Raw genomic sequence first — 25178 nt, 5'->3', positions numbered from 1 at the left:
GTCTGTCCCTCTGTGTCCTCTTGTAGATGTGCATAGTGTGAGCAGTAAAAGCAGGGTTTAGTTCCATCTTATTTAATATATCTACAAATTTAGGAGAAGGTCAGCGTTCATGTAAATTCTGCATCCTCCAAGACAAGGAAAAAAAACAGCCACATACTATTAAACATTACTCCTCGTCACAATTCGCCAACACAGTGACCTTTCTTTGTACTGTTTTGAAAAGAACCAATTTCAGGCACCTTTATCCGCTTTGTGTGTGGATGAAAGCTATAATTTCAGCTGTTTCTAAAAACTTCCTTTGACAGTTCAGTCTACCTGAATCTCCAGGGTGCTCACCAGAGTATGAGAGAGACAAATGCTTTCACAGTCTCAACACATAGCGCCACATTTTTCCTGATGCAGATGCACACAGGCTTTTACATCTTTCTGGCAGACAAATCTAACTACTCATTCATCCAAGGAAAATGACTGTGATGACAATTAAAAAGGCCTCTGTGAAGCAGCCTCTAAGAGTCTGTGTGTCAGTCAAATCCAATGCACAAGGAGTTCAAATGTGGGTGTAATCAAAGAATCAGATGGCGCTGCTGCTGTATCTAAACCACAGATCTGACTTGCCGAGGAACTCTCAAAATTACACTTCACATTATGATTACAGTGTGCCACGTCTGCACTCTATCGGATCTGCTCTATGGTTGGCTGAGTCCTTTCCTAGTATCTATTCTAATAAGCAGCAGAGTTAATCGAGAGCATAGACCAACACAGCTTCCCCCTGGGAGCAGCCAGCCAGTGCTGCTGACTGTGGCGCTGACAGCCAGAGAGCATTAAGCACAGGGGTACTGCCGCCCAGTGCAGAGGCTCAGTGAACCATGACGGTGTCATTTCTTTTAATAGGGCTTCTTTCTTTCTCTTTCTCTCCCTTGTAGTCTGTTTCCTCCTCTCTCTCTCTCTCGTCTTCTGCCTTGGTTTCTTTCTCCTCTTTTGCACCGCCAACCGTGAACCTTACCCAGCCTCCCTGTTCCTCAAACACCCTTATTTCTAGCTCTCACTTCCTTTTCCTTCTTTAATCACGGACCTCGTCTGCCTATTTAAAATGCAAGACGTGGGGATGCAGTTGTTGCCGAGAACCCCAACGGCGTGTGGGGAACTCTAATTGGTTTGCTTAACCTTCAGAGCACAATGAGCAGGCTGTAATGAAGGCTCATGATTCATGGCCAGGTAATAAAGCTGAAGAGGGCCGTTTACTCAACAGCATACACACACACACATATCTTAAGACGCTCTGAGCAACACACAGCTGCATATGGGATTTAACACAACATCAGGAGTGTGTTGTCAGACAGGCGTATGGTCCCTAATAAAGCCTTAAGCTATTCTACTGAGAGACTATTGAAAAGCATTCCTTCTTGGCAAGTGATTTTGATCAAAAACATGTAACCAACATGGCAACCAGGTGCGGATAATTTAAATGCTGGATGCCAGCAGGGGAAATTATCAGGGTATGTGACAGCTGACAACATAATGTAAAGGTTTTCAGGTCAGCAGCTCTCCCTCTTAACACAAAGTCTCTGTGCTTGTGACACACTAGAGTTTTTTTGTGGACAGCACACGCCCAGTAACTTTCACTCGCTGCAGCCCAAAGCCAAGATAAATTTCATGCAGTGTGTTCTGACAAAAGGCTCTCAGATGGGGCAACATCTAGATCTTGCATCCTGATAAGAAGACACTATATGAAAGCCAAGGGAAACTTGTTAGCACCACTGGGCAACACTTCTCAGTAAGCTGAATTAGCTTGTGTGTGCGTGTGTGTAGGTTGGTGTGCGTCTGCGTGTTTGTGCTTTGCATGTTTGATGAGGATTTTTAATGAACTGGCGGACTCCTGGTGGATATTGCTGCGTCAGGGTATAGTCTGCCTTTTAAGGGCTTCTGAATAAGTTATGATATTTGGAGAGATAATGAGATGGAGGGAAGGAGATAGAGGACGTAGAGGAGCTGAGATCATCAGCAGAAAAGTCTTAACACAAAGTGACAGTTGGAGGTTTGAGGCACTTTCCAAGGTCAAACTGAGATATTCAGGCCAAAAACTTCCACTCTTTTAAACACTTTCCAGCATTTAAACAAAGATATAACTTGAAAACTAGTCATGCTCACATTTCCTAAGTTAGGCAAGGGGGGGGGGGGGGGGGGGGGGGGGGGTACTGATAACTTCTTGACATTTCATTCACCTCAGTATCTCACTTTTTCAGCAGCCCATGTTTCTCCATCTAATATGAGCATATTTCGATCATACCTGACCTCTCAAAAAGATATCTTGCTTATATATCTTTTTTAAAGTCTGTAAAATATTAGAGGGATTGCAACAACTAGATATAATTTTTGACAAAAGTGCAGTCCAGTCAAAGCCATCAACTGTACGATGAGCTAATGACATTGCAATGCTATCTGACTGCTGTACTTCTCCTGAGTATCGAGGCTACATTTCAAATTTACTCTCCTTTCAGCCTGTGTTACCACAGACACACTGCAAATCAGAGGAGCACTGATCCTCTGACGCACAGATGCACTATGTCATATACGTGCAATGAATTATGGTCATTGTAGTTCACTAACAGGCTTCCAGGGCTTGGTAGCATTAAATCTTGATAGTTTGAAAACTGCATCACTGAGAACCTCTAGCTTCATGGCACCTGTAATAAATCCAAAACAAAGGTTTACTTATTGGATTTTTAATTTAGCCGGTAATACATCCTGTGGAGCCTACAGTCATCTATAAATAACCACTGCCTTTGCTAGCTCAGACTAGCTCAGATGTACAACTATCATACTCCTCCTTTCTATCTGTCAATGCCAGTAAAAAAAATGAGTGTAGAAGTAATGATGCCTAAACAGTTTGCTGGGAAAGATGTTTAAAGGTTGAATTCAGGTTGAATATCAGTAATTGGATATGTGTCTAAATTCAAACCACATATGACAGATGCCTGCGTCCAATCTGAAATAAGACTGAGCGTCAACAGCCACACTAGTGGTTCTACTGGGCTGAATTTACGGTGGTAATTTTAGCTAAATGCTAAAGTCAGCATGCTAAGATGCACTCAATGACAATGCTAACATAATGTTTAATGTTTACAATCTTTGTGTATATGGTACACTTAGGGTATCTTAGTGTATTGTGTTAGCATGCTAAAATTTTAAAATTAGCAATAAACTGGTACAGCTGATGCTAATGGAAATGTCAAAACCTTTGCAGGTATTTGGTCATAAACCAAAATAACTGTAACCTGACAATGGTGTTAAGAAAAGTCAAGAGATCCCCAAAGTTATTACAATTCATTCAAACGGAACATGAATGGCAATCCACCCAACAGTTCAGGAGACATTTCACTATAAAGAACAAATTTCAACCCTCGATCACATGAGACGAATGATCAGAGGATCACCAAAGTCTGTAGGACCATGCATGTTTGTACCAAATTTTATGGCAATCCATCCAGTAGTTGTTGAGATATTTCAGTCTGGACCAAAGTGGTGGACTGACCAACAACACTGCCATCACTATAACCCTTGGCTAAAAATAATATAACACGTTTGTCTGGTGTTGATCCTTAAGGCTGTAAAATCTCATCAGTGTGAAATATGAGAAAAAATTGGATTTGCACATCGAAGTGGTACTGTAGCTGTAGCCTGCAAGTCATGGTGACCCTGTGCGTCGGTATTCTGAACTATAGAACACAAAGGTAGTTGTAGTTGACCAGATCTTATGTACAGACCAATCAGTATGAGTGCTGGAGAGAAAACTAGCCCCAGATGTTGAGATGCAGGCTATGTGGTTATGTATTTTTGACCAAAATGCCACAGAGAACCTTGTAATACTATAATCAGATGTTATTGTAAGACCTGTGCGCACTTTTGTGATAACATAAATCACAACAGTATGTCAAGTTATATCCAGGCCTTGAACTTGCCTCTGTGTTGGAGATGTTTCTGTCTTAAAAGAGGCACTTTATTGGTTTTACACTCAGTCGATGGGATGACTTCACTGTGAATAAGCCACACAAACCTGTTAATAAAGGTTAATTTCCCTCCTCTTGATGACCAGCTCCTTTATTTCTGGGCCTTTAACCTCATGTTGGCCCACAATGCCATGCAGTCATGCTGATAGGATGTACCTTCTTCTTCACAGGATGTATTACTGCCAGTAAATCATCTATTCAGTGGCTGGTTGTTGAACCTCAGACTCCATTCTCGGAAATCACATTTCTTCCAAGTAACTATAAAAAGAAAGGATTTTTTTTTATCCATTTTGAACATCATGGAGGAAATTGTGCATCCAATTCCTTTTCAGATTTAGGATTTAGCCAACAAGCTGGCAGGCCAACAGTTTTGAAGTGTAACTTGATACTTAACAAAGTATTTGTTCATTAAAGAAGAATTCAAATTTCTTTAAAACTGAGTCTATCATAGTTGTATCCGTTGTTTCTCCTTATGTATTTATTTATTACTGACATCTGAGGATATGGCAGCACCAGTGGTGTCAGGCAATTAAACCAGCCAGGCAACTTGAACTAGACATGTTTTTTAAAAAAAATCCCCAATTCAACCTAATTATGCATTATTTGGAAGTGACTAGAATGCGCAAATTTTCAACTATAATTGTTCATTGTTTTGTAAAACTGCATGTGCACAAGTTAGTGCAGTAGATCAAATCTGATATCACTCATAGGTTGTCTTGTGCACTACGTTGTAAAGCTGAGCCGAGTCACATTCCACATATTTCAGAAATTAAGCTGTTATCATAACTGACTGCATTGATGTTCAAACCTATAAAAATATGATACATGTTGTAAAAACATGATGAAAATGTACTTTTATGTGATGTGGATGTGGTTTATAACCACTGCCAAATATTAACATAATATGAAAAACAATGCATCGTGCAGGCCTACACAGTCAGATTCCTGCATAGAAAATATCATGTTATCACTCATTGAGACCCTGAAATTTTGTTTTTTTGGCACAGACACTGGCAGGATATCTTCCCTATCCAAAGCAAGTAACATGAAAAAAAATTGGAAGCAAAACACAGGCCATAGAGTGCTTTGACCACAAAGAGTTGGACTGACCAGTGTTGGATCATTTCCCCCTCTGGTCCCCCTGGCAGCCTTTGGTATAAGGCATCACAGGTGAACCACATTTGTAGACCTGGGAGTGCTGTGTGTAGTTTACTGACATCACATTACATGATGTTTGGGTATCAGAGTGCACATTTTTCAAACAGTTGTCTCTCGCTGCCATTTAAAGTCACCAATGTGTGAAAGTGCCTGGTGCAGCAGCATTAATACCAGTCTTTGTGTTAAGAGTGTTTCTCAAAGAGAGAGTTAAAATAACAGAGAATTCATGCTTCAAGATGAATTAGTTCATTTTTGGGTGATTGAACTTGTGCCACTTCTGCCTGGGCAATTTGATATGTTGCTCTCATGGTGTGCTGCAAACAACTTCTTTGTAAGTTGTTTTCTCTCTGGTGAACACAACAGCAATTACTTTCAGTGGCTGGCCCTTCCACACCTCCCATTCACATTTTTTGAGCCTGTCCATACAGCTGTTTGGAGGAAAGGGGAGATTTTATTGTTTAACTACATCCAGTGTGAGAGCTCAAGTCATTCATCTTGTAGAGTATAGGTGAACTCACCCCATGAGGAAAAAAATATGAACACTGACCCAAGTAAACGGATATTTTTCTTCCCAGCAATGACCGCACTGGGAAACGGGGATCTAAACTGAGAATAAGAGTGAGACAGAGGGAGACAAAGAAACAAAAAAAAGATGTGTGACAAAGTGCACTGTTGGCGGTATATGAAATAGACTAAGGTCACTCGGTGTTGGGGAGGAAATGGAAAACTCTGGCATATGAGAGTGTTAGATTATCATGACATGATATTGTTGAGGACTCAGTGAAGTCGGATCAAGAGGGCGACACTGCAGTCACCTGCAAAATATTCTGCTTATTCCAAACCAGGAGACAATATAAGCTAGTAGAACACAAAAGACAGAGAGAAATAAACAAAAAGAGAGAGAGGCTGAAGGCTAGATTGCCTCTGGGTTCACCTCAGGTGTGCCTCTTGATCATGCTGTTGGTCTGGCTTAGAGGTTTTGATATGGGTAGTGACTGTTTATTGAAGCTGGCAGAGGTTGTGCTCTCCGAGGTGGCAGCCTCACATGAGCCTCAAAAACAAGCAGCGTGGAAAACATCCAGGGATCAGAGAGGCCGTAAACCATCATCCTGGCACATATAAAGGCTCATATAAACATGCATCTCACTCATATTTCACATCTTTATTGGACTCAGCTTCATAGCACACCCAAGATATACAAGTGTCTACAAGAAGATAGTCTAAATGATCTCTCTGTCACTGTACCTGCTGTGGATTACTGAGCAATTTGATGCCTAAAAACCCAAAATGTAAACATTCCTCTGATGATGGAACTGGCAGCAAAGCATGAAAAATCTGAGTGGGATAATGGCTCAAAGTATTTTGATCCATATCTCTCTTGTGATTTTTTCCGGTGATTAAATTTAAACACAATAGAAAGAGCCAGAGAGAGCATTTCTTTTAAAAAATGTGATGATTTTATTTTTCAGTTAACATTGCTAACCACAACCGAACTTGTGTGAAAGCTATTCAATATACTTGAGTTGGCTCATATACTGATGAATATTTAAAGGATAAGGCAGGTGATAGTTTTTTATTGTACTTATTGTCTTTTGTCTTTTCATGGGATTTTTTGACCATAAGTACTGTAATGTATAATAATGCAAGCATTATCCTTTAAGTACTTCAATGATTTTATGAGTACAGTGTCAACAAACTATATACCACTTTAATTATTTGGTAAAATTTTAGGTTTTTGTGATTTCTATGCTAACAAATATTCTGTGGTCTATGGACTTCAGAGTAAAACATACATTTTAATTAGGGCCCAAGCACTTAGTGGTGGCCCTATTGTAATTATTTTTTATCCAAATGAATTGCATTTTTTAAGTGGCTAAATGTGCTTCAAAACTCACAAAACTCACATGCATCAGAAGTGGTGAAAAATGATATGTTTTAAGGGTCTTGGACATGGGTGTGGCAAAATGGCTTGATAGCACCCCCCACAAAATTTCAAAGTTGAAGCCTCTGCATTAGGTTTCACCTTGATGTACCAAAGTTGGTAGTCACATGTATCGTGTCCAGACTTTTAAAAAAGCCTCTTGGCGCCATACCTGAAGTCCAACAGGAAGTTAGTCATTTTGAATTTACTGTGCAATTTTTGTGTGTGCAGTTTTTGCCATTTACAGACATTGTACTTTACTGAGCAACTTTCATAGGAATCAATGGGTCCTCGCCTCTGATGCTGTATCCAGTTCTCTTTATACATCCATGATCTGCACACATCTACATGTCAATATTGAGTCATAGTCATAGCACCACCTACTGACAACAGGAAGTCAGCCTTATTTGACACACTTCATCTGACTAACTTAGTGGACACAGGAAGTGATATTTAAGTCCTTCGTGCAACGCCCGATATTCATGACAATGCATATGCATGTCAGGCGACCTCCACCAAATGTATTGGACTGCATAATGTACATTTAGTGCATGTTTTCAAGCATCACATAGTGGACACAGGAAATGATAGTTATCTCCTACATGCAACGTCCAGTATTCATTAAAAATATATATCCATGTCAGTTGTCCTCTGTTACATGTATTGCTGCATCGCGTTGCTCCGCCATAACAGTACTTTGACACCAGTGCACACCGGCGTGCACAAAGGTGCAAGGGCCCAATCATCGCTACTTGCAGCTTTAATTAATCATGATATCAGCTAAGTATGAATAATGCATTCCTAAAAACAAAAACTTGTTAACATGTGATTAAATAATGCTCAATCGTTGGTTAATTAAGCATTAATAAGAGAACAGTGGTGTTAAGTGTTACTCTGGATTCTTTCCATATCCATTATGTAGTTTATAATCAGCAGGGTTGTATTCCTGTGAGGTGTCCTCAGCTCTTCATCATGTGTCATGTGAGCACTCTGTATGTCTCTCAGGTCCTGTACCTTAATAAATACAATTACAAAATCTTGTCTCTGCCATTGGTGCTGCAATGTAACAGACTATGTTACTCACAGAGGAGTAGTGCTGAGCTTGAGGCAAGGCAAAAAATTATAGCCTTTACAGCAAAACATCGCTGCTTAATGAATTACCTTAAACAATGGAAACTTGGCACAGGAAAAAAATTGCTCTTAGGGACAGAAACTTTAATTAAGTGTGCATAAACTTCAAGTAGCAAAACAAGGCTTAAATACGAAACTTTTGCAGTTTCACTTGTAATTTGCATTGATGATCTGTAGACTAGTAGTGACATATCACTGACTCTGGGCTTCCACCTTATCATCTTTACCAGTTTAGGAAGGAACTACTTTTTCATGGCTACCCATTCAGAAAAAAAATGTATACTGTGACACAATATGATTAGCAATAATTTTACATTAACAATGGGTCAATGTGTAATGTTACGACTTTAGTGTTTTTGTTCATACTCACCACTCATCAGCATCATTTCCAGCTACATGCAGGAAGCTGTTTTCAGCTACAACTCTGCAACTACAAGCTTTTACAACTACAAACAAAGCTGGTGACTATGGTGAACATAGTGGAGCATTTAGCAGCTAAAGAGCTAAATATTTCCCTCAGGAGTTGGTGGAGACCAAAAACAGAGCTAAAGGAGGCTGTGAATATTGGACTTACATTTATCAGTCAGACACAAACATGACTCCAAATGAATGCTAATGTTGCTCCAAAGTTGTGTTCACTGCTTATTCTGCTGGCCCAAGTCGCAAAATAATCAAATAATACTGCTTTAAGCACAATTCTGAGGTACTTGAGTATGTACATTTTATGTTACTTTATTCTTCTGCTGCATTACATTTCAGAAGGAAATATTGTACTTTTATCTCACTATATTTATTTGACAGATATAGCTACTAAGTCATAAAATCACGAGTTCCATTTATGTGCATTGTTACAAGTCAAACTACCCAACAGTATATGAATCTGTTAAAATTAGCTCCACCCTGACCAACTACAACATGAAAAAACTGCTTACATGTTAATGAATTAGTAATAGTTGTCCTATAATATATAATTATAATAACATAACACTCTGAGAGGGGTCATTCTGCATAATCAGTACAGTTACTTTGGATACTACATTTGGTTGGTAATACTTCTGTTCTTTTATTAAAGTAACATTTTGAATGCAGGAATTTTACTTATGATTTAGTATTTTTCCACTGTACCACTACTTTTACATAAGTATAGGATATGAGAAATTCTCTCTCCTCTGATGACGAGTAAATATCTCAGTTAAAACAGTTAATGAATACCCTTGTGGTTAAAATGCATACCATGTAACCACAACTTCACTGGCTCATTCCTGTTAGATGTCATACCCCTCTCTCTCACCTCATGGTTCCTGCTTGTATTTATATACATTCTCACTATCCAATAAAGCTTAAATGCCCCCAGAATAATATAAAACAAAAAAGTTAATGAGTAAGTGCAATTCTAAAATTGTATTGTTTACCGGTTCCCCTGAACATAGTTACCTTGAGAAAACAGACAAAGGCCACTTAACTAAGCCAATTCTGTGTGGAATAACAAAAAAAAATCAATTAAGTTTACCCAATGTGTTTCTATACTGAGTTCTGCAGAGCAACCAGCAAAAAGAAGGAAGCCAAGAGAAAAAGGTGGAGGCACAAAAGCCGCACAGTACAAAAAGAAAGGCAGAGAGAAATAGCACTCCAATCTTGATAAGGACTCTAAAGACAGACACCTACAATGAGAGTGAATTAATCATTGTTCAGGAAAATGGGAGACATGGTCCAATTTACAGGAGATTTATAGGTAGGAAATCAAATGCCACAGCATATCAATTAGCCAAGGTTACACCTGCACAATCCAATGTGCAGGTGAATTATACAATGACTTCTGTGGAGGTAATGTTCTGGATGGTGGAGGTAAAAAACAATTTGTTGTAATATGTAATGGTATCATTCTATTAGCTATCAATCACTTTAGTGCATATGTGATTCCTTATAATGGCAACTGGAAGTCGATTTTAATTTGTGCACTTTTATCAATCAAAGTGTAGAGGAGATGTCAAGATGGAAAGGAGAAATGAACGGATAGCACCTCCTTAGTTAAGTCCAAGCATCTTCCAACAGCTTGTTGAAACCCTGAGCCTCAGCCCACCACTCAACTCTCCATGGCAAAATCTAAGAGTGCCTATTCCTCCTGCAAAACTCTATCATCTGGCAGGGAAAGCCTCTAAATCTTGTTATAAGCTCAGAGAGGATAGAGTGGCACACCATTTATGAACGCTGCATTTAAGCCAGAGGGATGTTATAAGAATTATTCCTGCTCTTTTCTATGCCAAAAAATCACGACAAAACTGCATTTAATTGTCACAGGCTTTAAAGTTATATTTGTTGTCTGAAGTGAGGCAGCAGATAGTGGCATTGTGTTGAGTTTGACCTTTATCTCAGGGGTGTTTAACTTCCTTTTTCCACAATGCCAAATGATTCAAAAAAGAAACTTGATAGATTAAATAGCCTGAAGCAATTCCTCATATATATATATATATATATATATATTTATACTAACCTAAAAACATGACAAATAGGAAATGTATGTGCCTAACTATTCCAGTCCTGAATTATCTGCTTCTCAAAGTCATTGTGGCTGCTGTTCGGATGAAAAGCGTAGCAAACATGCTTAGGCTGAGCCCTTACTCACAGGCTCTATGAGGGTTACTTTGAATGCCTTTCTCTCTTCGATTTCACTATCTTATACTGTAACAATAGAGAAATGACTTCCCGGGAGAGAAAAAGAGGGAGGATGGTTGAGATCAATAGTCCACAGAGAAACTATATAAAGCTATACATACAGAATATAAAAAAAAACAAGATGTTATTTAAATATCTACCAAAATGAAGCTGTTTTATGTTTTAAGTTCAAGTTCAACAGGACAGTGGTATGCAGTGTTATTGATTTATGGCTTGGCAATGCTGCCCTTCAGTGGCAGCTGACTAGAATCACTTTTTTTTCTGCAGATGAGGAATGAAGGAGAAATAGACTGTGATACAGTAGCAGTCAGGACAGAATCAACCCCAAGAAATATAGTAATAGATTCTCATCTTCTTACAGTAATCAACTTCACGCTGAAAACATTTCAGAATGATGAAATACCCCTTTTTTCTGATCTCCAAAAGTCATCTTTCTCAATTATTTTCCTCTACGATATCAAGTGAAAACCAGGAATTACTCAGTGTCTGTCAGTGTAAGCGCATATTATGAAAGAGTGTACCTTTCCGTAGGTCAAGTACACGCAAATGTCAGGTTTTGTCCCAAAGAAATAAAGACGGATGTTTTGTGACACTTGCCCGAAAACTAATCTTAGGCGGTGATCCATCAAGCCCCAAGTTTCAGCCGCGCTCAGTGCACTGGTTTCATCATCTCAAGGCTCAAGGACGGACTGATCCACAGGCTACCTCTGGTTCCTTGCTTCAGAGATCAAAGTGTCTGCATCTGAAAGGAACACAATGAAGGTTGGCTTTGGATGTTGAAAAGTTAGAAACCACAGTGCCACATTCAATCTCGTTAAAGCATTGTCCTCAGCTGGCTTTCCTGGTAATGCAAATGTCAAACTATTCCCCAAGTCCCGCTGAGTTACACGTGTTTAGAGTATTTGATGGTGTTGTACACAGAGTGGTGCTGACCTCACCGTGACATTGACTTTCTTCCAGGCCGGCTATCATATCACTCAGGCTGACAAGGTCCAGATGCAATTAAACATAATTATATAATGTGTAGTCTGTATAAAAATATAATTTGCAATACTTTCCCACTCTTCCATGATATGATGTGAACCACTTGCTCCTTTTAAATAACAACAACTGTGCAATATTTACCAGACTTTTGAATCAATTCTTCACACGGGACCATCGCTCCATGCGCCACCCGCATAACAAAACAAAGTGCCCAAACAAAGTACACTAATGAAAAATTGCACTCCCAAAGCCTGAAACACATGCGTAAACAATATACTTTACATCAGTGACCACCCCCCTCCCTATTCACACTTGCAAAACAGAAAATAAATCACTGAAGAAGGTTATGAAATGTATTTTCCTGCCGCAATGTGCTGAGTAATAATCACACAACACTGTGAACAACACACCGCCATAAAGACGGAATATTCTCACAACATCCTCTCCCATCATCACTCTCGTTCTCTCTCACACACACAGGCCTTGCAGCATCTCGGTTCATCCATTAGGTGTCGCTCTATTACTGCACCTGGTCCATCCAACCCCCCAACCCCCCTTCCAACCTCTGGCCCGGATTGTCTGGCTCGTAATTGCCCCGGACCAATCACAGAAGAGGTAGGCGGGTCTCCATTGTTACTACAGATACTCCAAGAAGTTTGCGCCGACCTGCCGCTGCTTCACCTATGAGTCTCCACGTAAATGAATAGCCGCGGCCCGCGCGAGACAAACGAGCTGATTATGCCGAGATAAAGAGCATCTGACTCGCGCTCTGTCCGATAATGGCATGCGATGGTTCATCTGCGGAGGATTTCCCGGACAAAGTGATGCCCAGGGCAGCTCCCTGCACGTGCAACAAGAAGTGCAGGAGTAGGAGCAGCATTGTCTTCCTGGGATTATTCCTGCTGTCGCTGTCTCTGCACGCTGTCACCCTCGTCTGCTATTTGGATCTGCGGTCCGAAGTCAAAAGGGAAATTATCCACCAGAAGCGGGACTCCATGTTGACACTTGCGGGGAGTGACCTGGCTGACCCGGCGGCGGTGCTCTCGCCCGGCCACCAGCGACTGGACTCCGGCAGCAGCAGCAGCAGCAGCAGCAGCCGCGGCGGAGAGGGTCATGAGGTAACTTAAACACATCCAAAAAAAAGAAGAACAAAAGAAAGAAAAAAAAAAGAAGTTGAAATACAGCAAACTAAAGAGAGCTTCTTCGAGGCGGCATTGTTTTCATTCCTCACACGGAGGCTGTTCGTGTTCATTCACCTCCGCTCAGTCCTCCTGTTCCCGTATCACGGTGTCAGGTTTTGTGTCTGCGCTCTGTCATGGCATGTTTCTGGGCAACTTATTTTACAGTAGCCTGTCACGACGTTTTGCCAGCTCAGTTTCCAGACAAATATGTTTTGAATTAGCGCTCCCGTGTGCGTGATTCCGCCTCTTGGACAAAGATGCACAAAGGTATAAGCTTTAAGTCTGTCACCTGGCCAAAGTCTCCTGTTCAGGTAAACACCATCCAAGGGAGGCATAATCAAGGAAGTTAAGAGAGAGAGAGAGACAGAGAGAGAGAGGGGTATGGTGTTAATTTGCTCTTCATAAAACAAGCTATTGAGGAAGAAAAAAAAAAACTCAGTTAACTCATTTATTTCAGAAATATTTTCCCTAATCAAACCACATTTACACCAATTTGTCTTGTTTCCAGAGAGCTCTCCCCTAAACAGGCAGAGGTTGATGCTCAAAACTTAGGCAGTGTGCCCAGCTGGATTCACAGACACAGGTCAGTCAATGTGCTGGAGCAGGTGGACGGAAAATTAACTGGATCACCAGCAGGTGCAAAGCCCAAGGGCTGATGTAAATTCATCAGGACTTAGATGGGGCAGTTGGTACTTGGAGCAGAGCCAGCCTCGTCTCACATGTGTTTTCTTTTCTGGCAGTGGGCTGATTGAATGTTCATTGTGTTGTCTGTGGCTTTGGCAACAGCACCCCCCCCCCCCCCCCCCCCATCCCCACCCACACACTCACACTCACACTCACACACACACACCACCACCACCACCACACACTCCCTAATTTCCCCAAAACAAAGAGACCAAGTGTCGGTCTCAAGGTTGCATTGCTTACTCAATTATCTCATATGTCACCAGTTGTGTAACCTTGTTTTACAGAGAAAATGATCCTCTGTGTGGGGCATCGACTGGACGTTTAGTTGTGAAGGACCGTCAATTTGAGAGGAATCCAAGTTATTTAGGATGGAGGCATTTGTTTTCTCTGTAGGAAACATTATCAGGATCCAGCAGGTCTGTTTCTATTACTGGTATTGGTGTTTGCACTGTAACATTTTGCTTTCACAAGTGGGAAGCTAAGCCTATTCATTTAGTCCTCTGTGTGTCCTTTGCTAAGCTTATTTTAGATAGTAGTGGTTTCCCTGGTTAAAGGCGAGTGAGATGGGCCTGGTATTCAATCCAGATGGTGACGCTTCATGAGGTGAAAGACTGTGGCCCAGCTGTAAATATTTAACAGCGCTGTGATGCTGTCCTTGCCAGATGTCTGCATTAAACAACTCTGATTACACATCCCACAGTTTACATAGTTGGAGAAACAGGAGGATGTGGCATTTGGATGCAGCGGCCGCACTTGTTAGCTTTCGAGACATTTCCTTTGAAGAATATCTTTTGTAGACCTAAAATTGTTTATTGGATTTTTCACACAAGTCTTCATCAAAGCCACCTCAGCGGCATTAGTGAAATTTGATGTGATGTGCAGGTATACAGACAAGTGTAACAGAATATGAAAGTGCACTTAGAGAACAACGGAAAGCAGAAACAATCAGGTACAGGAACAAACATACACCACATAGACATACATCAGACATAAAGCACGCAGGCTTCGTCATCATATAGCACTAGTATGTCAATGTCAGTGGAAATGAAATGTGTAACCACTGGTCAGACGGACTTAGTACACATTGTGGTTGAGTTATAGTCTGAGAAAGACAAGTCGTGTGGCTTCTCATCATGTAAAAACAGCTTTGCACACCAAATTTAGTGCGTGTCAGATGGTGTTTGGTAGTTCTCAAACATATTGGTCTGTGTTGAACATAAATCATCCTCGGTGAAGAGCACTCTCTTCTTTAGCGGCTTGTGTTAAACAGAATTCAAAGAGAACTGTTGCTCAGTTGAGATCATGATATTAAGGAGGATGAAAGTTCCTCTAATTGGAAAAAAATGGAAAATGAACATCAGCTTCAAGCTGTAAATATCTAAACTTCTCCAAGTACTCACGGAATGAGTCAAAAGTGTTTGCATCTGTTTTAATGTTACGGTTTAAAAATGAAAACACTGTCTTGTGTTTATTCAGGCTGCAAATTTATTAGTTTAATAATTAATGTATTTTAATTTAGTGCAGTAATATCAGATTTTAACATTTGATCCAGTTTGGTGACATTTTAATACATTTTATCTTATTTATGTCTTGTTCTACTTCAGCCACCACCCACCACTTGGTTTACAGGCTTTCACTGAAAGAAAAAAAAAAACATTAGAAATTGGCTGAATTTATTCACACACACCTGATCTGAAGAATGTGATTACAGCTAAAACTCCCAGATAGGAATCTAGGCTATATAAGATGTAATACTACAAGTCTCTAATCAGTTTTCAGAATCTGTCTGTGAACAGCTCAGGGACTGCTTGTAACTGGGGTTGTGGAGTGATCTGAGGCAAAGCAGCGAATGCTGTCAAACTAAATTTGTCAAACAATATAACACAATTTGGGTCTATCTATATCTGTCAGAATGTCTATAAAAAATTCTTTAATTCGTTTCCTCAGATGAAAATACAAAAATAACAACAAGCGTCTTTTGTTGGCCGCACTTGAAAGGTTTACAGTCATTGTAACAGGTAAATGTACAAAGAAAGGAGCAGGAAAAACAGACACTTTTTGGTAACTTCATTTATTACGGGCATGCAGTTAAAAATTACATCCCACATAACATCTCACACTTTCTCAGAACCATGTAGTTGCTTCTTAACGAGAGCAGATGATTTGGTCATTTATGATCTCGGCCAAGCGAACAAACAAGTCTTTCTCTCAACACTCACAGGCGGTATGCCCTTGAGCAAGGCAGTAAATCCCAGCTGTCCAGCAGATCTCCCCAGTTCCCAACAGTAAAAAAAAAAAAAAAAAAAAAAAAAGCCCCTCCCAGGTGTGTGTTGCTCTCTAGTCTGAGGTTAAATTGTGATGCAGGGCAACACTGAATAAGAGCAAGTGTCACTCTCAGTCAGTCTGACCTTTTGAATCACATGACCTCTGCAAGTAAAACATAATAAAAGTAATTCCACAGAATGTTTAATGGTGTTATCTCAGATAGCGTTTTATTCTTCAGCCTAACATTTTTCTTATAACCATTATATGAAATAATTTTCTCCTCTGATGTATGCCTTCAAAGTCTCACAAAGAACAGATGCTGAAACATCTGGAGTCTAGTTAACGGCTATTAAAAAAGTCAGTTTGATGGGACACAAAGTCCTCAGCAGCATGCATGCTCTGGGGCGCCAGGGTGGGCTGTCACCCACATTTACTTTAATTGTGACCAGTGCATGATTAGTTAAAACAGCAGTATCATATGTACAGATACAGCGAGCCTCCATATTGGGATTAATCAATATGGACAAGAGTGTCGTAAAAGTGCAAGGCAGAGGAGGTAAAAACATCAGAGATATGAGGCTGCAAACTTTTCCATAGAAGACTGAATTGCCTTGACAGACAGATGGCGTAGACGCCCAGTAAAGATTAAGTCCAGAGTCACAAACATCTACCATAATAATAAATTCTCAAGGCATTCACGGCTTTCAGCTTGAAATCACTTTGCCAGCAGTGTTGCAACAATCTGAAGTGTGACTGGGTGCTGACAGGCAACATTTCCCTTAGGTAGAAGCTCCACAGCTTTTCTAGATGACAATCTATGGATGCTGTTATTAAATTACCCAAGTCACGGTTCAAAACACATGGCCTGTCAGAGATGTTGGCTGAGGTATGACCACTCCTTTTTCTGATATTTAAGAAGAAAACAACACGCTGTCATTCTTCCATCCAGGAGTGTGAATCACAGGAGTATTATGAACCTTCTCAACATGCCATTAAAGTGAGTACAGCAGTGACGGGCACCCAGTCGCTCTCTGTGTGCATCTGTTACCCTCCACCACCAGCCCTCAGTTTCACCTCCTCAACTTTGTAACCTCACATTCTCAAACGCAGTTTAGTGACTCATTTTCACTGCTAGTCGAAGATTTAGAGACGTCAGTACAACTGGATTTGCTACATTTGTGGAGAAAAATGTCATCTTGGAAACCGCATTGAAGGCATCATGATGAAATATTAGAAAGTTGTTTTGTTTTTTTTTCCCCCACAATAAGCTCTAAATATTAAGATTGTCAGGGAATTTCAGTAGTATAAGGTCAGAAATTGGTGCAGATACAAGGCGTTTGTTATACTAAGTGTTAATAGGGCAGAAAGAGTCTTGTGATCACAAAATTACACATCCCCAGGGTGACTGAATTTTAGTCATATCCTCACAGAGCAACAGGGAATCGCGTCTTCTGCGCGCAACAGCACCCCCCACGCTTTGAAGATTTGAAAGCCCTCTAATTAATAGCATTTTTCCCCCTTGTGCTGAAAAAGAATGGTTTACTCAATAGTTGGCACTTGGCATACATACCAACACGCTGTCATCCTGATTTACTGTAACTCTGCGCGCCTTTGAAGGGTATGAAGGCTGTAAATGTTGTAATGAAGTGAAATGAAGCAAACAAGGATACAAAACCATTTCTCGTAGTCGTATAATGGAATAACTTTTTTTTTTTTTTTTTTTTTTTTTTTTAAATTACTTTGTTGCCTTCATCTAAAACACCAGACGCACCGGCTTGGTAGTAGCCTAGCAGATTGCTGCTTGTTTGTTTTTTGTCGTTCTGATTGGGCTTAATCTCGGGCCAGAAACTGGCTGTTGAATCATGTTTGGCTGTCAGAACAGACGAAAGTGTAACGCCATATGCTTGAATATACATCTAGAATCCTTTGAGAGGTAAAAGCCCCCTATATGCCAACAGCTGGAGAGGAGATGTGGAGACACCTGTGCGCCAAATGAACAGCAAACGTCGCTGCTCGCGGGAACATCTGGAGGTCTGTGTGTCGATAAACCATTCCAACACATTCTCCTCCATCGGGCTGGAATTCCCGTGCTTATAAGGTCAGACATGGTTGGCAGCTGGTCAGGGATGTAGACTTTAACTACTTTGAGCTTGCCCAACACAGCCGGCGGGGGGTGTTTGACATGATACAGCTCATCCCTCACCACAGGAGGGGGTTCCCACATCTGAGACGAGGTAAAGAAAAAAACTCAAAACATAACTTTTCTTGTCTGTCTTCTTATGGTCTTTCAGTGGCTCTGCTCGAAACCACACAAAGAGGCACTGGGAGTTCACGCTGCTTTTGAGGAGAAGGAGATTTCTCGCCATCGGGGGTTTAACAACTATGTTAACTCGAGCGTCACAGATGGAAACATGGAATATGTCATCTTGTGCCCAAGTGGGAGAGGCCCCCGTCTAAAAAAAAAAAAAAAAAAAAAAGAGGTCAAAGTGTCTGTCAATAAGCTTGTCTGATTCATTCGCAGCCATAAGTCTAAATGATACATCATTATTTACTATCTTTTGATCCATGCTAAGGTGCTGCACGTGTCACTGCTCGGGGGAAGTCTGTTACACAAACTCCAAGCAGATGTCCAGCACAATACAAGTCGTCTGGTCGTTTGTCCTCAGCCTTTATGCCTCGCACTCTTACCATTATTTATGCTGACACTCCAAAGTGTGACCGAAAGTGATCTCGTATATTGCGAGGCTCGACGAAAAGAAAGGCTTTGGGTGGTCTAGTTGTGTTTTCCAGTGCTGGGTTTCTTTGTCTATCGCTTTTCTGGGAACCCTCCAAAGATGTGATCACAAACTGGCTGTTCTAACAGAATGTGACTTTGAACAATCCACGTTTTAACAGGAACTCCGAGCGCTTAGCACGAAAGGTTTTTCCTGTCAGAGCCGGTCACATCCAAATGTGCTACAGTCAGGTCAGCGCGTCCTACGGAGTTCACGTTGAATGTAGGTCATCCAGAACCAGTCACATAAGAACACAGGCGTGCGGTTTTGTCCCACCACATACTGGCCCATGGGAACACCCCACCACTGTAGCATAGCTTTTCCTGTTTTTAGGGATGAGCTCAGACCAGCTACATCAGATCCTCTTTCTTTTTTTTTTTCTTTTTTTTTTTTTTTTTTTTTGGCTTATTCATGGTACCCCTGAATAGGGCTGGGACCAGGTGCCATATGAATGGGTATTCCTCTCAGATTAACCACAATTCATGTCCTCCTTTTGTATAAAAAGGTGAATTTTAGAGCAGCAGTGTCCAGGTGACTGTCTCAAACGGCAGAAACACAGACAAAAGTGACTTGGGTTACAGGATAGGTTACAGCCCCAATGGGACAGACAATGAGTTGGCTACAAATGAATGTGCTGGCTGACATCTCACATCTTTTCAAATGGCCCAAGTTATCTCTGTGCAAACATTATACCCCAAGAATAGAAAGTTTTGGTTTCGCTCTCAAAAACTTGTATCATTTATTCCTTTTCAGCTTGATTCAAAGAATTAATATAAGGTGGTCTTTAGGTGCATTAATACTCACAGGAGAGTCTCTGTGGCTCTCTTGAATTTTGTGAATATTGGACACTCATTAAAATTTCTTTTGTGTTTCACCAGGAGAGGTTACTGCACAGAAATAGCGACTTCCATGCCACAGAGGACAACAGGGGCATAACTCAGCGATCGAAAAGGAGTCCCGGCAAGCAGCCAGAAACAGGTACGGGTTTACTACTTTTGAGTCTTTTCTCCTCACACTTTGATACAGAAGTCGTACGTTGAGTTTCAAAGTTTTTCAAGTTCTCGCCTTTCATATTTTTCAGGCCTCAAACTCCAAATTCAATACTTTTATAATACTTAAAAAAAAAAGCACAAACATGTTTGTTCATTGCTCTCTGGTGCACCTGCGTCAGTGTGTTTTTCAGATATGTAATTGGCAACAGCCTGGTCAACTGTTGAGCAATGGTTTCTCTTACCCCGTGTTTGTTTGGAGGGGATTCGGTACAGTGTAAATAACAGGCTTATGGTGGGCTTAACGCTCTTAAATTTCGAAAACAGTTTGTTAATGGTTTCTCACTTTTTGTGGAATTGATTTTTTACTGCTTTGTGCTTACTTAACAAAGCAGCTCCACCGCATAATGTTGCTGAGTTTATAGAGCAAGAGATTAAATGGAATGGGATTGATTATTACTTGGACAGCAAACAAGGACAACAAGGAGTTTTGGAGGGTTTCACCAATTTGAAACAGACAGCGAAGCCCGTGTTGATTTCCCCCGTCTCGAAATAATACCAGGTCCCCGAAATATCTTTTTGTAGCTGTCAAGTAGGCAGATATAGACTCAAGAATCCAACTGTGTTATCGGTCAGGACTGAACCATCAGAAAATAAGACTTCAAACGAATCATTTCATAGAACATGCAGTTGTTTTAGTGAGCCAGGTGGCCATTTTTGAAGGAGGTTGTCGTCTTGAGACTTTGATGGCTTTCATTAATTCCACCAAATTGATTTATCATAATCAATAGCTCAACAGAAAACCATATGGCCAATATGTCTGAATTTGCTTTTGTAGTTTTTGTTTAGAATGTGAGCTATTCAAATAAAAAAGCGCAGCCTTTGAAGTTTCATGTCTGAGTGCAACAAGTGCAGCATGATCACAAGGCATTCCAATGTCTGTGGCGTGACACTGAATACTTGGGGGGAAGTTTAGTGATTGTGTTTAAATTAGAAGAAAAAACTCACCTTTGAGACTTTCTACATAAATCAGTAAAGTCCCGAGCCTCTAAACACTAATCATTCCCAGGTCTCTCCTCTGCTCTCAGCGCACAGACAAAGGCTTTTGTAATCTCAGCCTTAGATGTGTGTTTTTTGTGTGTGTGCATGTGTGTGTCCCGTGTTTGCACGTGTGTGCGTATGTGTGCGTTCTCGGCACTCCTAACGGGCACCAGATTCCAGATAGGGCTGCTCGTTAAGAGAAATCTATGCGGATGCATCCAGTCATTTAGCCAGAGGAGAAACACTGGCCATATGTTTGAGGGGGACTCAAACTGTGAGGTTTTAAGGTTAAATGGCCTTTGTAGTTGTAATGACATGGTAAACACAAGAGCAGCGAGACGGCTTTTTGAAAAGGATTCTTCAGCTGCACACGGAGCATACCCACACACACACACACACACACACACACACACACACACACACACACTTTAGTGCATTTTGTCTTTCAAGCACTGACATAGATGCCCTACCAACGTCAACGCACGCACGCACATACACATGGTTTTAAAGGGGGAGACACGCACACAGACACATGCAGACACGCACACACACTTGTACACACACTTTCATCTGCATTCTCCATCTGGGCTTAATTCAAAGAAAAGGATTTTGGCAGGATAAAGTATCTCTCTAATGATCTTCTCCAGTTCCACTGCCTGTGAATGCTTAAGGCACTTGTTCATACAGAGGAGGTGAAACCACACTTACAAATTACTACACTAGAAGATACCACAGACTGACATACCTCCACTGCATTGCTCAGTGCCGAACATCTGAATCTGTTATTTTAGCCTATTTAGGATACCTACACACAGTGATCTGGATACTCGAGATGTTATCTGAGATGATAATTGTTCAGGAGACCATTTTAAAGCTTAATCACACTGCTTTCATTTCTTTCAGAATCGACTGGAAAGGAAAAGAGGAAAGAGAAGAAAAAAGGTAATAAAAAGAAATTCAGCCTAAATTTCAGTTATGTCGGTCATTGACTAGACTGTTACCTGCTGACTACTTTCTGGAAGTATCAGTGAGCTGTCATCCAAAATCCAATAACCATATTCACTAAAAGTGAAGTCCAGTGAAGAATTCTCTCAAACTCGGCCTCTTGCCTTCTCTAATATCAGGATTTACAGTCTGTACAGATTGTAAGGTCCCTTTGAAGCAAATTTGTGATTTTTGGCTATAAAAAATAAATTTGACTGTCAAAAGATTAACCTGCCTAGGTGTTTTTTTTCATTTGCTAACCATTTTGCTTTCTCTTTTCTCAGGGAAGAAAAGGTCTATACCGGGCCCCCCTGGTCCCCCTGGTCCCCCGGGTCCACAGGGGCCACCGGGCATCCCTGGAATCCCCGGTATTCCAGGAAACAATGCTGTGGGGCCTGCAGGACCCCCTGGACCTCCCGGGCCACAGGGACCTCCAGGCGCTCAGGGTCCAGCAGGTATAAAGCCTAAAATAGAAGTGACACGTTAACGCGCTGAGATAGCCAAAAGACTCAAGCCAGAGAAGTCGAAAACACCCACGAGTCGAGAGATTTGTTCTTAGATTACAGTGTTTGCCTGCATGCAGACATGTTCCCACACTGGAAGGGGGCTCAAGTTGTCAAAATGAATGAACTCATTGCCTTTACAGGGACAGTTTCTGATGCAGGATGTCAAACATTGTGTGCGATAGCAGTGATCTATCTGTAAGCTATGCCATTGTTTGTTTTGTTTTAATCATCATCCCTACTTTGTTCCTCAGCAGTGTCGAAGGCCAGAATTTTATCATGTCTCTCTTTTTGTTGCAGGAGTTCCCGACAAGACGAAAACAAAGGAATTCCAGGTAGAGTATGTCACCTATTAAAACATTTGAGATAAATTTTATCCCACACAAAACTCCCCGATGAAACAGCTGTTCTCCCATGTTTCTGTGTATCCAGATTAGTCACCAGACATCTTTTTTTTGTTTTTCAGCCCGCAGTGGTCCATTTGCAAGGGCAGGAAACAACCATCCAAGTGAGAGAAGGTGGGTCCTTCTGTCTGTGTTCACTTATAGTTTCACCACTTTCATGTGCAAAGCCAGTGTTTGACACGAGATAATGAATGTGCTCAATCCCTGTCAGTGCCCTCTCTGTCAAAGAGCTGCAACTGTATACCTGCTAAACCACAGAATTACACCAGAAAAAATATACACACTATGAAATTGTTGACATTCAGTTGAAGTGTTTGTAATTTTTCAAGATATTCTTGTCTTTATTTATTCAACTTAATAGAAAGTTAATGCAACCACATACAATCGATTGACGACCTATGATTGATGGTTAAGATGGCTAAATATTGCTACCAGTATTTACTATAATATCATGTAAGACTATAGTAACCCTTAAGTAAACTTATAGCTATTACAGGATTAGTATGCAGTTATAGGCTTATATTATGAATCAGACTCGTGTTAACTAAAGTCAGGAGCATGCAGGCGCATTCAGGTCATGCTGCATCACTTTGTCAATCTGAGTATAAGCATCATTAGCAGGTTTATTTCTGTGAACGCTGAGTTCTGGTTAAACACTGCCAAAGCTGTTTATGTTGACTGTTTGCCTCTTCTTTTTTTTTTTTTTTTTTTGTTGTGACATGTTTAGATCTGTCTGAAGGCATCCTTAGGAACTGGAAGATGGTGTCCATCCATCACCGTGTGTTTAAAATGCACTCTCGCTCTGGAGAGCTAGAGGTGCTGCTGGATGGTGTCTACTTCATATATAGTCAGGTAGAAGTGAGTACGGTCCTTGACGTAACTCTTAAAATTTACAGTTCAGAGTCAGAAGAACTGGCAGTTTCTCTGTAGTTAAGCTTAAAAAGCTGTTTGCTTTGCTTAACCGTGAATGTTTGAGTTATATTATATGACATATTTTCTTTCCCCGCTCCCTGTGGCTAAATGTGAACCTATAACTCAAACCCTTGTTGGCTACTCTGATATTCCAGCTGTTTCAGCTTTGAATGAGCTCTTAAATATTATGCCGACTTGTGTTGACTACCCCTCTCAGTCTTCTGTGAATTTTATATCTCCCCTCTCCACCAGGTGTACTACCTCAACTTCACCGACATTGCCAGCTACGAGGTGATGGTGGACTCCAACCCGTTCCTCCGCTGCACCTGCAGCATCGAGACGGGCCAGCGCAAGTTCAACACCTGCTACACGGCTGGGGTGAGCCTGCTCCGCGCCGGCCAGAGGATCTCCATACGCATAGTCTATGAGGACACACTCATCAGTATGACCAACCACACCACTTTCCTTGGAAGTGTCAGACTTGGAGAGGCTCCATCTGCTGGACAGAACTGATAACTACACAATCACCAGCCCTCTGCAAAAAAAAAAAAAAAAAAAAAAAAAAATTGAAACGTTGCTCACGACGGTCAAATCAGCCCAGAGTCATACTGTCTTTTCATCCTGCCTGATGTAGGAGCAATAAATTGGTTAGATCTGTGTTTAGAAGCAACCAGCCCAAGTCTTGCCCCATGAGACCCCGTTAAGAGGATACTTAAATCCTCCGGGTTAATAAAGTTGAGGAAGCCCCTGGGTGACTTTTGTTCACTTTCACAGCTCTTTATTAAAAAAAAAAAAAGACAATATGGACTGTTGCGCTTCTGCTGCCCTTGATTCTGTGCAAAGAGACTAACCTTGATGAGCCAAATGTCCTTTTACTCATCAAACAAATGTTTCTATTTATAGTCACCATTTTGTGTCAACACAGACAGCATCTCTCTTTATAACAAGGAAGGACACTGCGCTGACAGATACTTTATATTTACATATGTTTAAGTGCTGTTGAATGATAATCTTGTATCTCCAAACACACCAGCTATTCCAAATGTTTTATTTTCAGTTTTTAGACTTGGATTTTTTAATTAATTTAATTATATTAACAGTTATGGTTTAACAAGAAGGGGTTTAAAGCTCCATATGCCCCTGGGTTATAAGAAAATGATTAAAATATCATATAAAGGTTCAGTGCAAGTATAAAGGTATCTATGCAAAGTTGATTAAAATCCATTAAAACTGGAGTTATAAGGTATTCACAGAGCAACAGCACTATATATTTTGCGCACATTTGCACTACAGCATCCCTGCAGAATATCAGTGATATGTTTTGTTACAGTGCTATTGTTTAGTTACCGTATGAATGAATCCATGTGGAAAAATGAGAGTTGTTTATATGTCTCTGTACATATTGTATATAAAATGGGATATACTTTTGTAAATGGAGTTGATTGATGGATTAAAATGTTTCATTTTCTGTCTAAACGCATTTGTCTGTCTTTTGTGTTTGTGCAGCCGGTGGTATTGATTTAAAAGGTTAAAACTGCTCTTTCATATAGGACTCCGCTGGCAC

At 40.7% G+C, this 25178-nt stretch overlaps 1 protein-coding gene across 2 annotated transcripts; it reads left to right on the top strand.

The window, feature by feature from the left end:
- The first annotated feature begins 12517 nt into the window (after positions 1-12517).
- eda (ectodysplasin A) lies at positions 12518-25090 on the top strand. Of its 2 annotated transcripts, none has more exons than XM_042418173.1 (8): positions 12518-12992; positions 19660-19759; positions 21715-21753; positions 22080-22250; positions 22599-22633; positions 22765-22816; positions 23430-23554; positions 23867-25090. In XM_042418173.1, exons 1-8 carry the CDS (start codon positions 12654-12656, stop codon positions 24125-24127), a joined length of 1122 nt encoding a protein of 373 aa, XP_042274107.1. In that variant the 5' UTR covers positions 12518-12653; the 3' UTR covers positions 24128-25090. The 2 variants fall into 2 exon arrangements, with proteins under 2 accessions (XP_042274107.1, XP_042274106.1); XM_042418172.1 differs by having other exon boundaries at positions 23430-23560.
- The last annotated feature ends 88 nt before the right edge of the window (positions 25091-25178 follow it).

Source organism: Thunnus maccoyii, chromosome 8, assembly GCF_910596095.1.
Source record: "Thunnus maccoyii chromosome 8, fThuMac1.1, whole genome shotgun sequence".
Lineage (NCBI taxonomy): Eukaryota > Metazoa > Chordata > Actinopteri > Scombriformes > Scombridae > Thunnus > Thunnus maccoyii.
Note: the sequence above shows the minus strand (reverse complement) of the source record. Positions and strands in the feature narration are given on the sequence as shown.

Excerpts from the sequence above, each read along its gene's own strand:
- eda (XM_042418172.1), top strand. The coding sequence starts at position 12,654 with ATGGCATGCGATGGTTCATCTGCGGAGGATTTCCCGGACAAAGTGATG. Across the intron at positions 22,634-22,764 it reads CGAAAACAAAGGAATTCCAG|CCCGCAGTGGTCCATTTGCA; the intron begins GTAGAGTATGTC and ends TTTGTTTTTCAG. Across the intron at positions 23,561-23,866 it reads TCATATATAGTCAGGTAGAA|GTGTACTACCTCAACTTCAC; the intron begins GTGAGTACGGTC and ends CCTCTCCACCAG.